At 41.5% G+C, this 12,511-nt stretch overlaps 1 protein-coding gene across 1 annotated transcript in view; it reads left to right on the plus strand.

The window, feature by feature from the left end:
* Positions 1 to 5,377: 5,377 nt before the first annotated feature.
* The window catches only part of itgad (integrin subunit alpha D), a 34,618-nt gene continuing 27,484 nt past the window's right edge, over positions 5,378 to 12,511 (plus strand). Inside the window, exons 1-3 of the mRNA XM_002940770.4 lie at positions 5,378 to 5,508; positions 10,506 to 10,608; positions 12,115 to 12,218. Of these exons, the coding sequence (XP_002940816.3) occupies positions 5,406 to 5,508; positions 10,506 to 10,608; positions 12,115 to 12,218 (310 nt within the window). The 5' untranslated portion in view covers positions 5,378 to 5,405. The remainder of the gene's footprint in view (positions 5,509 to 10,505; positions 10,609 to 12,114; positions 12,219 to 12,511) is intronic.

The raw sequence follows: 12,511 nt of genomic DNA on the forward strand, positions 1-12,511 counted from the left end.
CACCCTATACTTACCAATCTATACACTCACATACATAAACTATAAATACAACCACTAGTACTAACTGTAGGTATTAGTATCACAATAGCCTTGGATATTCTGCTTGTTCAAGAACTCACCCAGGCCCCTCTTATAGGCATTAACAGAATCTGCCATTACCCCATCCCCCGGCAGGGCATTCCCCAACCTCACTGCCCTCACCGTAAGGAACCCCCTACCCAACATCCCCCGGCAGGGCATTCCCCAACCCCACTGCCCTCACCGTGAGGAACCCCCTACCCAACATCCCACGGCAGGGCATTCCCCAACCCCCTCACTGCCCTCACCGTGAGGAACCCCCTACCCAACATCCCCCGGCAGGGCATTCCCCAACCCCCTCACTGCCCTCACCGTGAGGAACCCCCTACTCTGCTTCAAATGGAAGCTCCGTTCCTCTAATTTAAAGGGGGGGCCTCTGGTGCGTTGATTGTTTTTATGGGAAAAAAGAACATCCCCCATCTGCCTATAATCCCCTCTAATGTACTTGTACAGAGTAATCATGTCCCCTCGCAAGCGCCTCTTTTCCAGAGAAAACAACCCCAACCTCAACAGTCTAACCTCATAGTTTAACCCTTCCATCCCCTTTACCAGTTTAGTTGCAGTCTCTGCACTCTCTCCAGCTCATTAATATCCTTCTTATGGACTGGAGCCCAAAACTGCCCCCCATACTCAAGGTGAGGCCTTACCAGGGACCTATAAAGGGGCAAAATTATGTTCTCATCCCTTGAGTCAATGCCCTTTTTTATACAAGACAGCACTTTATTTGCTTTAGTAGCCACAGAATGACACTGCCTGGCATTAGACAACTTGTTATCAACAAAAACTGTTAAACAGAATATACCATAAGCCATTTACTACACGTTAGAGCTAAATATAAAGGCTTGTGTGACATAGGTGTGTGGACTTTGTGTGGTCAGTAAACCAAAAATCAGAAATTATCTTCACTATGAGACAAACACATAAAGTCAACATAGAAATGTGTCTAAAACTTAATCAGGGGGCAGTGTGTGGTTTCCTTTTCACACCAATCAGGCCGGGGACCCAAACTGTAAAGATGCCCCCCCTCCTCAGATTAAACCATGACAGTCTGCCTTTGACCCACATGGACCATTTCCCCACCCATAACTTTAGGCTGGCAGAGTCAACTCCTCCCTCCCCATGATCTTTGTTGAAGTGAAGGAGTTTGGGACTTGGGGACCTCTCTGCTTTTCAGAGAATCTGTTCCACCCTCCAAGAATAACATCACAAGGGGATGGAAGGAAAGCTGAATGACTCTGTGAGCCTAAAGGGGGTGGGGAAATGGTCCCTCAGAGCCATAGGGAGACTTGTATGGTTTCCATTTTATTGACTCCAAAAATGACCAGAAAAACATTGGGAGAAGCAATGAGAATCCCAGCTGATCTGTATAAATCTGGCTCCCTGTTCTCTGTTCCTGCAATTGGAGTTGGGAGCATTAAGCACAGTTTCCCAGCACTGAACAAGTCTGTCCCTCATTCTCATTGGTCAGTTCTCCTGCATCTGTAACTTTTGGTGAGTAGAATTCTCATCAGTGAATTGTTTTCCATGTAATTCTACCTATCAGCTGATCAGCTGGGATATTCACAGGAGAATTAATTGCATATTAATTGGCCTTGGATGGCTGGGGCTTGCTCACATGTAAACCTTGCCTCAGGTGGCAGTGAGCTGCCAGTTACCAGGGGTGGCAAAAAGCCACCTCTGGTAACTTTAAATGGCTGCTTCTCCTTCAGGTTAATTTTTAGTATGTTATAGAATGCCCTATTCCTAGCAGCTTTTCAATCGGCCTTCATTTCTTATTTTTTATAATTTTTGAATTGTTTGCCTTCCTCTTCAGACTCTAATAAGCTTTCAAATGGGGGTCACTGACCCCGGCAACCAATTGCCAGCATAATGTATACTTCTTAGGAACCTACTCTCCAGCTTGGATAATCATCTCCTGTATTTTGAACGGACCAGGCAAACAGATTGCACATTTCCCCAGTCACTTCCTATTGCTCTGTTTCTTGACTTTTTCAGTTTCGTACATTGTCTCCCTTCCCTGTCTGTTGCTATAGTTCCTTATGACTTCCCCTTCTTACTTGGCTTCTTCTCTAGATTAACCCTACTTCCAACCTCAGATCTGTAGCTGTTGTATTTGTGCAATCTACTGGCACTTTCCATGGTTATGAACAGGGCCCGGTTCCAGTGTACAGGTATGGGACCCGTTATCCAGAATCCAAGGGTATTCTGGATAAGGGGTCTTTCTGTAATTTGGATCTCCATACCTAAAGTCTACTAAAAAATCAATAAAACATTAAATAAACCCAATAGGACTGTTCTGCCCCCAATAAGGGGCAATTATATCTTAGTTGGGATCAAGTACAGGTACTGTTTTATTATTACAGAGAAAAGGGAATCATTTAACCATGAAATAAACCCAATAGGACTGTTCTGCCCCAATAAGGGGTAATTATATCTTAGTTGGGATCAAGTACAGGTACTGTTTTATTATTACAGAGAAAAGGGAATCATTTAACCATTAAATAAACCCAATAGGGCTGTTCTGCCCCCAATAAGGGGTAATTATATCTTAGTTGGGATCAAGTACAGGTACTGTTTTATTATTACAGAGAAAAGGGAATCATTTAACCATGAAATAAACCCAATAGGGCTGTTCTGCCCCAATAAGGGGTAATTATATCTTAGTTGGGATCAAGTACAGGTACTGTTTTATTATTACAGAGAAAAGGGAATCATTTAACCATGAAATAAACCCAATAGGACTGTTCTGCCCCAATAAGGGGTAATTATATCTTAGTTGGGATCAAGTACAGGTACTGTTTTATTATTACAGAGAAAAAGGAATCATTTAACCATTAAATAAACCCAATAGGACTGTTCTGCCCCAATAAGGGGTAATTATATCTTAGTTGGGATCAAGTACAGGTACTGTTTTATTATTACAGAGAAAAAGGAATCATTTAACCATTAAATAAACCCAATAGGGCTGTTCTACCCCCAATAAGGGGTAATTATATCTTAGTTGGGATCGAGTACAGGTACTGTTTTATTATTACAGAGAAAAAGGAAATCAGTTTTAAAATTCTGAATTATTTCATAAAAATCTATGGGAGACAGTCTTTCTGTAATTCTGAGTATTCTGGATAACGGGTTTCCGGATAAGGGATCCCATACCTGTATATAGTTTGCATGCTAAACTTCTACACTAGTTTATTCCTATGGTCCCAAACAGCACTTTGTAGGCCACAGCTCAATAATGGGCCTCCAACTGGTAAGCACCTTAGTGGCCTCCCATAATGTGACAACTGAACAGCACACATTGTCCAGTGATGTGCATCGATATGGTTTACAATTTCAACCAATGTGCAAATTTTGGTCCAGTATTGATGCAAACAGTAGCCTACGCATAATCAAAGTTGCAAAATCTTCTAGTGCCTTCAAAGATACGCATTGCCGGTTTGGTCTCCAGTACTCAAAGGAGATATTTGAAGAGGAAGTCCAAAGAAGGGTCAAGGGTATGGAAGGTCTCAGTTGTAGAGAATGGCTGGTCAAGATTGTTTACACTGAAGAACATCTTCATGCATTCAATTCACTCATGTCCTATCCTCCAGTAGATGTTCCAGAGGACACAAAGCATGGCCTTAAGGTGGTTTTTTGGTCTTGGGCTGGATGTTCTCTTTAACAAAGTCAAGCATACTGAATTTATTCAGGGATTCATATCATTTATCTCCACCTCTGAAGGTGGCCAAACACACAGCGATTTTCTATCTTTTCGCACAAGAGATCGTTCCTACCCTCCACAGAGGTTCAGGGCTGAATTGTCAGATATGGAGGTAGAAACAATAGGACTTCTACCTCCTTCTGCCGATTCAGCCCTTCAATGGCACCCAATCAAAATCTTGTAACCCGGCCGATTGACGAGTCGACCAGTATCCGCAGCTTTTTGTGATATCGGTCGCCTTGTCGAGCCTCCATACACGCACCGAATATCGTACAAAACGAGGTTTCATCGGTGCATATATGCCCAGCTTAAGGCAAATTCAGTTTGTTTTTTGTCTTCCTCTGGTTCAACCTGAAGGGTTTCACAAGTGGTTGACAAGAGGTTAATCTTGATGGACAAGTATTGTCTTTTTATTTTTATAAGTAACGATATACAAGAAGAACCCAGAGATGAACCAGTCAGAGGCCAAACTGATGCTCTTGTCTCTCCTTTAGCAAAAAGAGAGAACTTGGCTATTATCTAAATTGCTCTTCTCTTTAGAAATAAAGAGATGATGAAAGACGGTGTTTGATATTAATCTGTCTTTGTCTGTGAACAGATCTTGTCGACTTTGCCCTGGAGACTCTTGGCTGGACCCTCCTTCGTTAGAGGGAACAACCTAGTGCTTTTAGTTAGTAACATGCTCTGTTACACCCTGACCATGCCATATTGCGCCACTGGTAGAGCCCTGTCTCACCCCTGACTGCCCTCCCAGGTCTGCCCATCACTGCCTGCATCTGAGGTAATCTTGTGGTTGGGTTTAAAAAGAGTTTGACTACAATTTGCAGGAAGTTGAATATCCCTACATGCTTATTACATAATGGTGTGTTTAAGTCAGGCTGTTTGAGTTGTGAACCTTTTTTTGTTGCGTGGCTACTTTTGTCGCGCAGCTGTTCTTTTGTTGCGCGGCTATTATTTTGTCGTCCGCGGCTATTATTTCGTGGCACAGCTATTCTTTTGTTGCGCTGCTATTCTTTTGTCACCCGCGGCTATTATTTTGTCGCCTGTGGCTATTATTTTGTCGCGCGGCTATTCTTTTGACGCCCGCGACTATTCTTTTTTGATGCCGGCGACAATTTTTGGACATGCGGCAAATTTTTCTGCGGCAAATTTTTTCATCCGTGAATACGTGCCTGGCGAAACATTTCGCCCATCACTACTTATAATCACACTGTGGCCCAGTTCGCCTTCACAGGGGCCCATGCATTGTATGGCACACACTATAAAGCACCCATCAGATCAGAAGTTTTGGAAGAAACTTCAACAAACCTGAATTTTTTCCATTAGCACGTTATGAAACTTATGTTACGGTTATTTAGTTATAGCCTGCTTCTCAAAATAGAAAATAAATGGTTGCAGCCCGGCCAGCGAGTGGCTGAAGCTAAACTTAGCAATTATATTGTTATAGAAAGGAAATAATATGTGTGGTGTGACAGCCGCCTGTAGCATGGGAGGGCGTGAAGGGGATACGGGGCTGAGTTTTGCAGAAGTGTCACATTCTTAAACCTGATATAAATACTAAATGGAGGAACTTGCATCCCTGCAATCCTAAACCCTGGCGCCTAGAATCCTGACTGTATCACACTCTATGTGTATGTGTTACTGCATACCCACAGCTATCTGGGTGCTATCTGGGTGCTATCTGCTGCTCACCATGGCTACACTGCTCCATTGGCTGCTCCTCGGCACAGGTAAGTGACACCTGGTCATGCACGGGGAGACAGTGGGGACGGTCTCATTTATTCTCCCTGCAGCAGACTGATCAATAATTATTGCTAATTTGCTGATATAAGCTACAGCAGGGAGGCGGAATTATCCAATGCTGGTAAATGAGGGTTTGTGTTTGAGAACATGGAGAACTTGTAGAGATGGGGTAACTCAAGGCTGGACAACTGGTGGCACTTCAGCTGTTGTCCAACTACAAGTTGAAGAACCCATGGACAAGTAAAGAGGTGGGCGTTTTCCTTCAACAGTATTCCGATCAGTCTCTAATTGAGCATCAGTGCTGCAACTCATGGGCTGCTTTGTGCATTATATTGATTATTGGGAGGCTATGGGTTATATCTGTACCAGGAATGGGGGCAGAGAAAAAAACGGCTTATCATACAGGTATAGGAACCATTATCCAGAATGCTCGGGACCGTAATTTGGATCTCCATACCTTAAGTCTACTAAAAAATCAATAAATCGTTTATTAAACCCAATAGGATTGTTCTGCCCCCAATAAGGGGTAATTATATCTTAGTTGGGATCAAGTACAGGTACTGTTTTATTATTCCAGAGAAAAGGGAATCATTTAACCATGAAATAAACCCAATAGGGCTGTTCTGCCCCCAATAAGGGGTAATTATATCTTAGTTGGGATCAAGTACAGGTACTGTTTTATTATTACAGAGAAAAGGGAATCATTTAACCATGAAATAAACCCAATAGGGCTGTTCTGCCCCCAATAAGGGGTAATTATATCTTAGTTGGGATCAAGTACAGGTACTGTTTTATTATTACAGAGAAAAGGGAATCATTTAACCATTAAATAAACCCAATAGGGCTGTTCTGCCCCAATAAGGGGTAATTATATCTTAGTTGGGATCAAGTACAGGTACTGTTTTATTATTACAGAGAAAAGGAGAATCATTTAACCATTAAATAAACCCAATAGGGCTGTTCTGCCCCAATAAGGGGTAATTATATCTTAGTTGGGATCAAGTACAGGTACTGTTTTATTATTACAGAGAAAAGGGAATCATTTAACCATTAAATAAACCCAATAGGGCTGTTCTGCCCCCAATAAGGGGTAATTATATCTTAGTTGGGATCAAGTACAGGTACTGTTTCATTACTACAGAGAAAAATGAAATCAGTTTTAAAATTCTGAATTATTTGATTAAAATGGAGTCTATGGGAGACGGGCTTTCTGTAATTTGGAGCTTTCTGGATAATGGGTTTCTGTATAAGGGATCCCATACCTGTACTAATACTTCATGTTCAGCACAAAGTCATCTTGTATAATGTATCGCTGCCACTAGCAGGGGTTAGGGATTGACCTGCGGGGGGGGGAAGAACAGTCACTGGATATGCTATGAGAACTGAGTCATGACTCCTTTACATGATTAACAAGATCATTCAGGAAAAGATGAATGTTGTCAGCACAGTGGGAAATATGTTTGTTCACTGGTTTATAATGCAGCCCTACAATTGTAAGTGTCGTCCTTATCATTTCTACTAGAGGAGATAGTGGGCACCCATGACAGGTGCCTTTTCCAAAAAAAATGGCATTGCAAATGTACTGATTTCCCGAACCTGTGGTACTGGTTTCTTATAAAGCACCGTACAAAAGCAGATATTATTGTAAACTTATTGCCCAGTGTATGGGGCCAGAACTACGGACTACCTGACAGATATTTTGATAGGGTAAAAAATATAATCAGACTTGTTTCCTCATTTAGTTGTTAAAAACTGCTACAGCGACTCTCTCCCCAATGGAATTTAGTACTTACTATACTATATCCAATCATAATGAAATCACATAATCTCAACTATTGCCTTCCTCCAACTTATCACTACTGCTGTCCACCGTAATATCTCAGAGGTTCTACTACATTGTAGTTCAAATCACAGAAAAAAATGAAGGGAGAGGCATGCTGGGAGCTGTAGTCCAGCAACATCAGGGTTGTATTCTTAAAGCAATAGTGCACAATAACTTTCCCAGCTCTCTAGGGCCCACATTGGCAGCATTGAAATGCAAAAGAATCCTCCAATGATTTTGGTCAGTAGAATTCTCATTGGTGAATAGTTTTCCATGTGTAAACAACCTATCAGCTGATCAGCTGGGATATTCATAGGAGAATTAATTGGCCTTGGATGGCGGGGGCCCTCTCACATGTGAACCTTGCCTCAGGTGGCAGTGAGTGGCAAAAAGCCGCCTCTGGTAACTTTAAAGGGCTGCTTCACCTTCAGGTTAATTTTTAGTATGTTATAGAATGCCCTATTCATAGCAACTTTTCAATTGGCCCTCATTTTGTTTATTTTTATAATTTTTTATTTTTTTATCAGCTTTCAAATGGGGGTCACTGACCCCGGCAACCAAAAAACTATTGCTCTGCGCGGCTACCGTTTCATTGTTATTGTTACTTTCTATTACTTATCTTTCTGTTTAGGCCCTCCTCTATTCATATCCCTGTCTCTCTTTCAAACCACTGCCAGGTTGCTAGGTTAAATTGGACCCTAGCAACCAGATAGCTGCTGAAATTCCAAACTGGAGAGCTGCTGAACAAAAAAGCTAAATAACTCAAAAACAGCAAAAAAACAATAGACCAATTACAAACTGTCTCAGAATATCACGCTCTAAGTATAATTTGCATGTTAGTGAAACAACATGGCCGCCACCACTGGGAGCTCCTATTGCTAGTTGCATAGTGACCATTAGGAGCATTTTTTGCACAAAATGGAATTGTTTCCCCCAACTAGAGGGCTCTATTAACCCCACTTCCATTGGGGTAAATAATTTTCCACTGATAGGTGCCCTTTAAGCAACAAAATCAACACCCGTTACCGGACTGTGCATGGCCAGACACCACACAACAATGGCAATGCTCTGATTCACAATGCAATGCTCTGATGTTTCTCATCCTCCCAGTGGAAACAATGAGTTTAGCAAGGGGTCATTTCAGCGGTATTTTAATTCAAGAGGAAGTTGAAGTTATATATAAATAGGGTCATGTGACACGATCCAATGTGCTTCTAAGTCATAATGCTTTAGAAATAGGCAGTGTTTGAGGTATATGTGCCCTTACACTTTTACACTGACCTTCTGTCACATTTGCTAGCTGGAACTGTGGCGAGAAAAGGACCTTTTATAGTTATGAGTTTGAATCAGGACCATGGATTGGCTTCCGGGGAGCATGTACCTTGGCACCAATCAGCATGTTCCAAGGTGGGAAACTAAATGGTATGGTAGCCACCAAGTGCATTGCTCTGCTCTGACTTTAGACAGATTTACTTATACTAGATAGTGTAGCCTAAGTTGATGACAAAGTAATCTATCATTAAGATACTAGGCAGACCTATGCTACTGCTTACTAGTCCCAGTAATAGCATGGCATGTTCCAAGGTAGGAAACCACCAAGGTTTGTAACCACCAGCTCTGCTCTGAATTTAGACAGGTTGATGTCTAGTGTAGCCAAAGTGACTATGAACATTTCCATTCATCCAGGTCATGGTATATCTAGTATAAGTAAATCTAGAGCACCTGGACTTGCTGAGTAATCATTGAGGACATTTCACTACTCATCCTGAAGAAGCTGCTCTGATGATTATGAAATGTCTTCAATGATTACTCAGCAAGTCCGGTTGCTCTAGATTTACTTATACTAGATAGTGTAGCCTAAGTTGATGACAAAGTAATTTATCATTCAGGTACCAGGCAGACCTATGCTACTTCTTACTAGTCCTGGTAATAGCATAGCATGTTCCAAGGTAGGAAACTAAGCGACATGGTAGCCACCAACTGCATGGCTCTGCTCTGAATTTAGACAGGTTGATGCCTAGTGTAGCCTAAGTGACTATGAAGATTTCCATTCATCCAGGTCACAGTATATCTAGTATTAAGTAAATCTAGAGCAGCTGAACTTGCTGAGTAATCATTTAAGACGTTTGACTACTCATCTGAGCAGCTTCTTCAGGATGAGTAGTGAAATGTCTTCAGTGATTACCCGGCAAGACCAGTTGCTCTAGATTTACTTTTATTAGATATAACATGACCTGGATGAATGGAAATGTTCATAGTTACTTTGGCTACACTAGGCATCAACCTGTCTAAATTCAGAGCAGAGCCATGTAGTTGGTGGCTACCATGTCGCTTAGTTTCCTACCTTGGAACATGCTATTAAATGGACTAGTAAGCAGTAGCATAGGTCTGCCTAGTACCTGAATGATAAATTACTTTGTCATCAACTTAGGCTACACTATCTAGTATTAAGTAAATCTAGAGCAGCTGGTCTTGCCGGGTAATCACTGAAGACATTTCACTACTCATCCTGGAGAAGCTTCTCAGATGATCATGAAATGTCTTCAGTGATTACCCGGCAAGACCAGCTGCTCTAGATTTACTTAATACTAGATAGTGTAGCCTAAGTTGATGACAAAGTAATTTATAATTCAGGTACCAGGCAGACCTATGCTACTTCTTACTAGTCCCGGTAATAGCATAGCATGTTCCAAGCGACATGGTAGCCACCAACTGCGAGGCTCTGCTCTGAATTTAGACAGGTTGATGCCTAGTGTAGCCTAAGTGACTATGAAGATTTCCATTCATCCAGGTCATGTTATATCTAATAAAAGTAAATCTAGAGCAACTGGTCTTGCCGGGTAATCACTGAAGACATTTCACTACTCATCCTGAAGAAGCTGCTCAGATGAGTAGTCAAACAACTTCAATGATTACTCAGCAAGTCCGGTTGCTCTAGATTTACTTATACTAGATAGTGTAGCCTAAGTTGATGACAAAGTAATTTATCATTCAGGTATTAGGCAGACCTACGCACCTGCTTACTAGTCCCGGTAACAGTATAACTAATAGTGGATCAGTTGACCATTGGATATCCAGACGCCAGGCTTGTGTGTGGGCAGCCATTTTATTGTTAGGACCTGATGGTGAAACAAGCATCTTGTAACATCTCTCTCATTGCAGTTCTGCCTTCTGCTGATGGTTTCTTCGTGGACACTGATCGACCAATTACCTTCCAGAATCCAGACCGCAGCTTTGGATACCAAGTTGTGCAATTAAATCAGAGGTGAAAGTGAAGTTTTGTGGTACAGCATCATCATGCTGTGGCCTCATAAGGTCTACTTTCTATTAGGGATGCATCAAATCTAGTATTTTAGGATCCAGAAGAACCCTGAATGCTTGGCCGAATCCTTATGATGAGGAAGGTCTAAAGACAACCAAAAAGTCTTCAGTTTCCGTGTTTATGTTGCAAAAAGTCACAAAAAGGCTGAATCTTGGCCGAATACCCAATCTAATCCTGGATTCAGTGCATCCCTTCTTTCTATAATAATGTCCTACTGCATTTTTTAAACTATTTTATCTGGCACTATCCTGTATACAGACACACCAGGCTCAACATTGCCCTATTCTGTAGGTGCCTGGCTATCCTACATGATTTATTCCTGTCCAATGGGCCCAACTTTTACATGTTCTATGAAAATTCTCATTCATCCAGGTCATGATATACAGTATCTAGTAGCATTAAGACTAAAACAACTGGACTTTTCTGAGTTTTCTTGAAAACTTTTCACCACTGATCCAAGTGGCTTCAGCCACTTGGATCAGTGGTGAAACATTTTCCAAAAAATCAAAGTGGCTTCAGCTACTTGGATGAATGGTGAAACGTTTTCAAGAAACAAAAGTGGCTTCAGCCACTTGGATGAGTGGTAAAACATTTTCAAGAAACAAAAGTGGCTTCAGCCACTTGGATCAGTGGTGAAACATTTTCAAGAAACAAAAGTGGCTTCAGCCACTTGGATAAGAGGTGAAATGTTTTCAAAAAAAGAAAGTGGCTTCAGCCACTTGGATAAGTGGTAAAACGTTTTCAAAAAATGAAAGTGGCTTCAGCCACTTGGATGAGTGGTGAAACGTTTTCAAAAAATGAAAGTGGCTTCAGCCACTTGGATGAGTGGTGAAAAGTTTTCAAGAAACGAAAGTGGCTTCAGCCACTTGGATAAGTGGTGAAATGTTTTCAAAAAATGAAAGTGGCTTCAGCCACTTGGATGAGTGGTGAAACGTTTTCAAGAAACGAAAGTGGCTTCAGCCACTTGGATAAGTGGTGAAACGTTTTCAAAAAAAGAAAGTGGCTTCAGCCACTTGGATGAGTGGTGAAACATTTTCAAGAAACAAAAGTGGCTTCAGCCACTTGGATAAGTGGTGAAACGTTTTCAAAAAAAGAAAGTGGCTTCAGCCACTTGGATGAGTGGTGAAACATTTTCAAGAAACAAAAGTGGCTTCAGCCACTTGGATAAGTGGTGAAACGTTTTCAAAAAAAGAAAGTGGCTTCAGCCACTTGGATGAGTGGTGAAACGTTTTCAAGAAACAAAAGTGGCTTCAGCCACTTGGATGAATGGTGAAAGGTTTTTAAGAAAACTCAGAATAGTCAAGTTGGTTTTAGACTTCATTCTACTAGAACTTTTACATATATTACCCTCAATTCCTTGTGCTTAAAGAATCAGTTTACTTGTGTCTAAATCCAAGCCTATAGGTGCTACTGTGCTGTTGTCCCATAACACTCTCTGTCTCACTGCAGGGTGATTGTGAGTGCTCCCCTTCAACAAGATGGCGTGAATAAAACCGGAACTTTATATAGCTGTGATCCTTCAACATCAAGATGTCAACGAGTTCCTATTAATGGTATTAATGGTTCATAATATAGCTGGGTTTTTGTTCTGAAATCCATAACATGCATTCGGACTAGTGGGAGTGGTGGATGGGGACACATGGCTTTGCTGGAATATGAGAAGCTGTGAGCAAGAGGGGTACAGCTGCCTAGATTTTACTCAAGAACCATAATGGTTAGGGAGAGAGGGCTAGAAGGAGCCCAAGAGCCCTTCTCAAATGCAAGACTAGCACCAAGAGCCGTCTTAAACCCAAAAGTATTCACGTGTCTGATGCTACATACATAGCACTTAAAAGCAAAAATGAAA

This window comes from Xenopus tropicalis, chromosome 9, assembly GCF_000004195.4.
Source record: "Xenopus tropicalis strain Nigerian chromosome 9, UCB_Xtro_10.0, whole genome shotgun sequence".
In the NCBI taxonomy this organism is placed as follows: Eukaryota; Metazoa; Chordata; class Amphibia; order Anura; family Pipidae; genus Xenopus; species Xenopus tropicalis.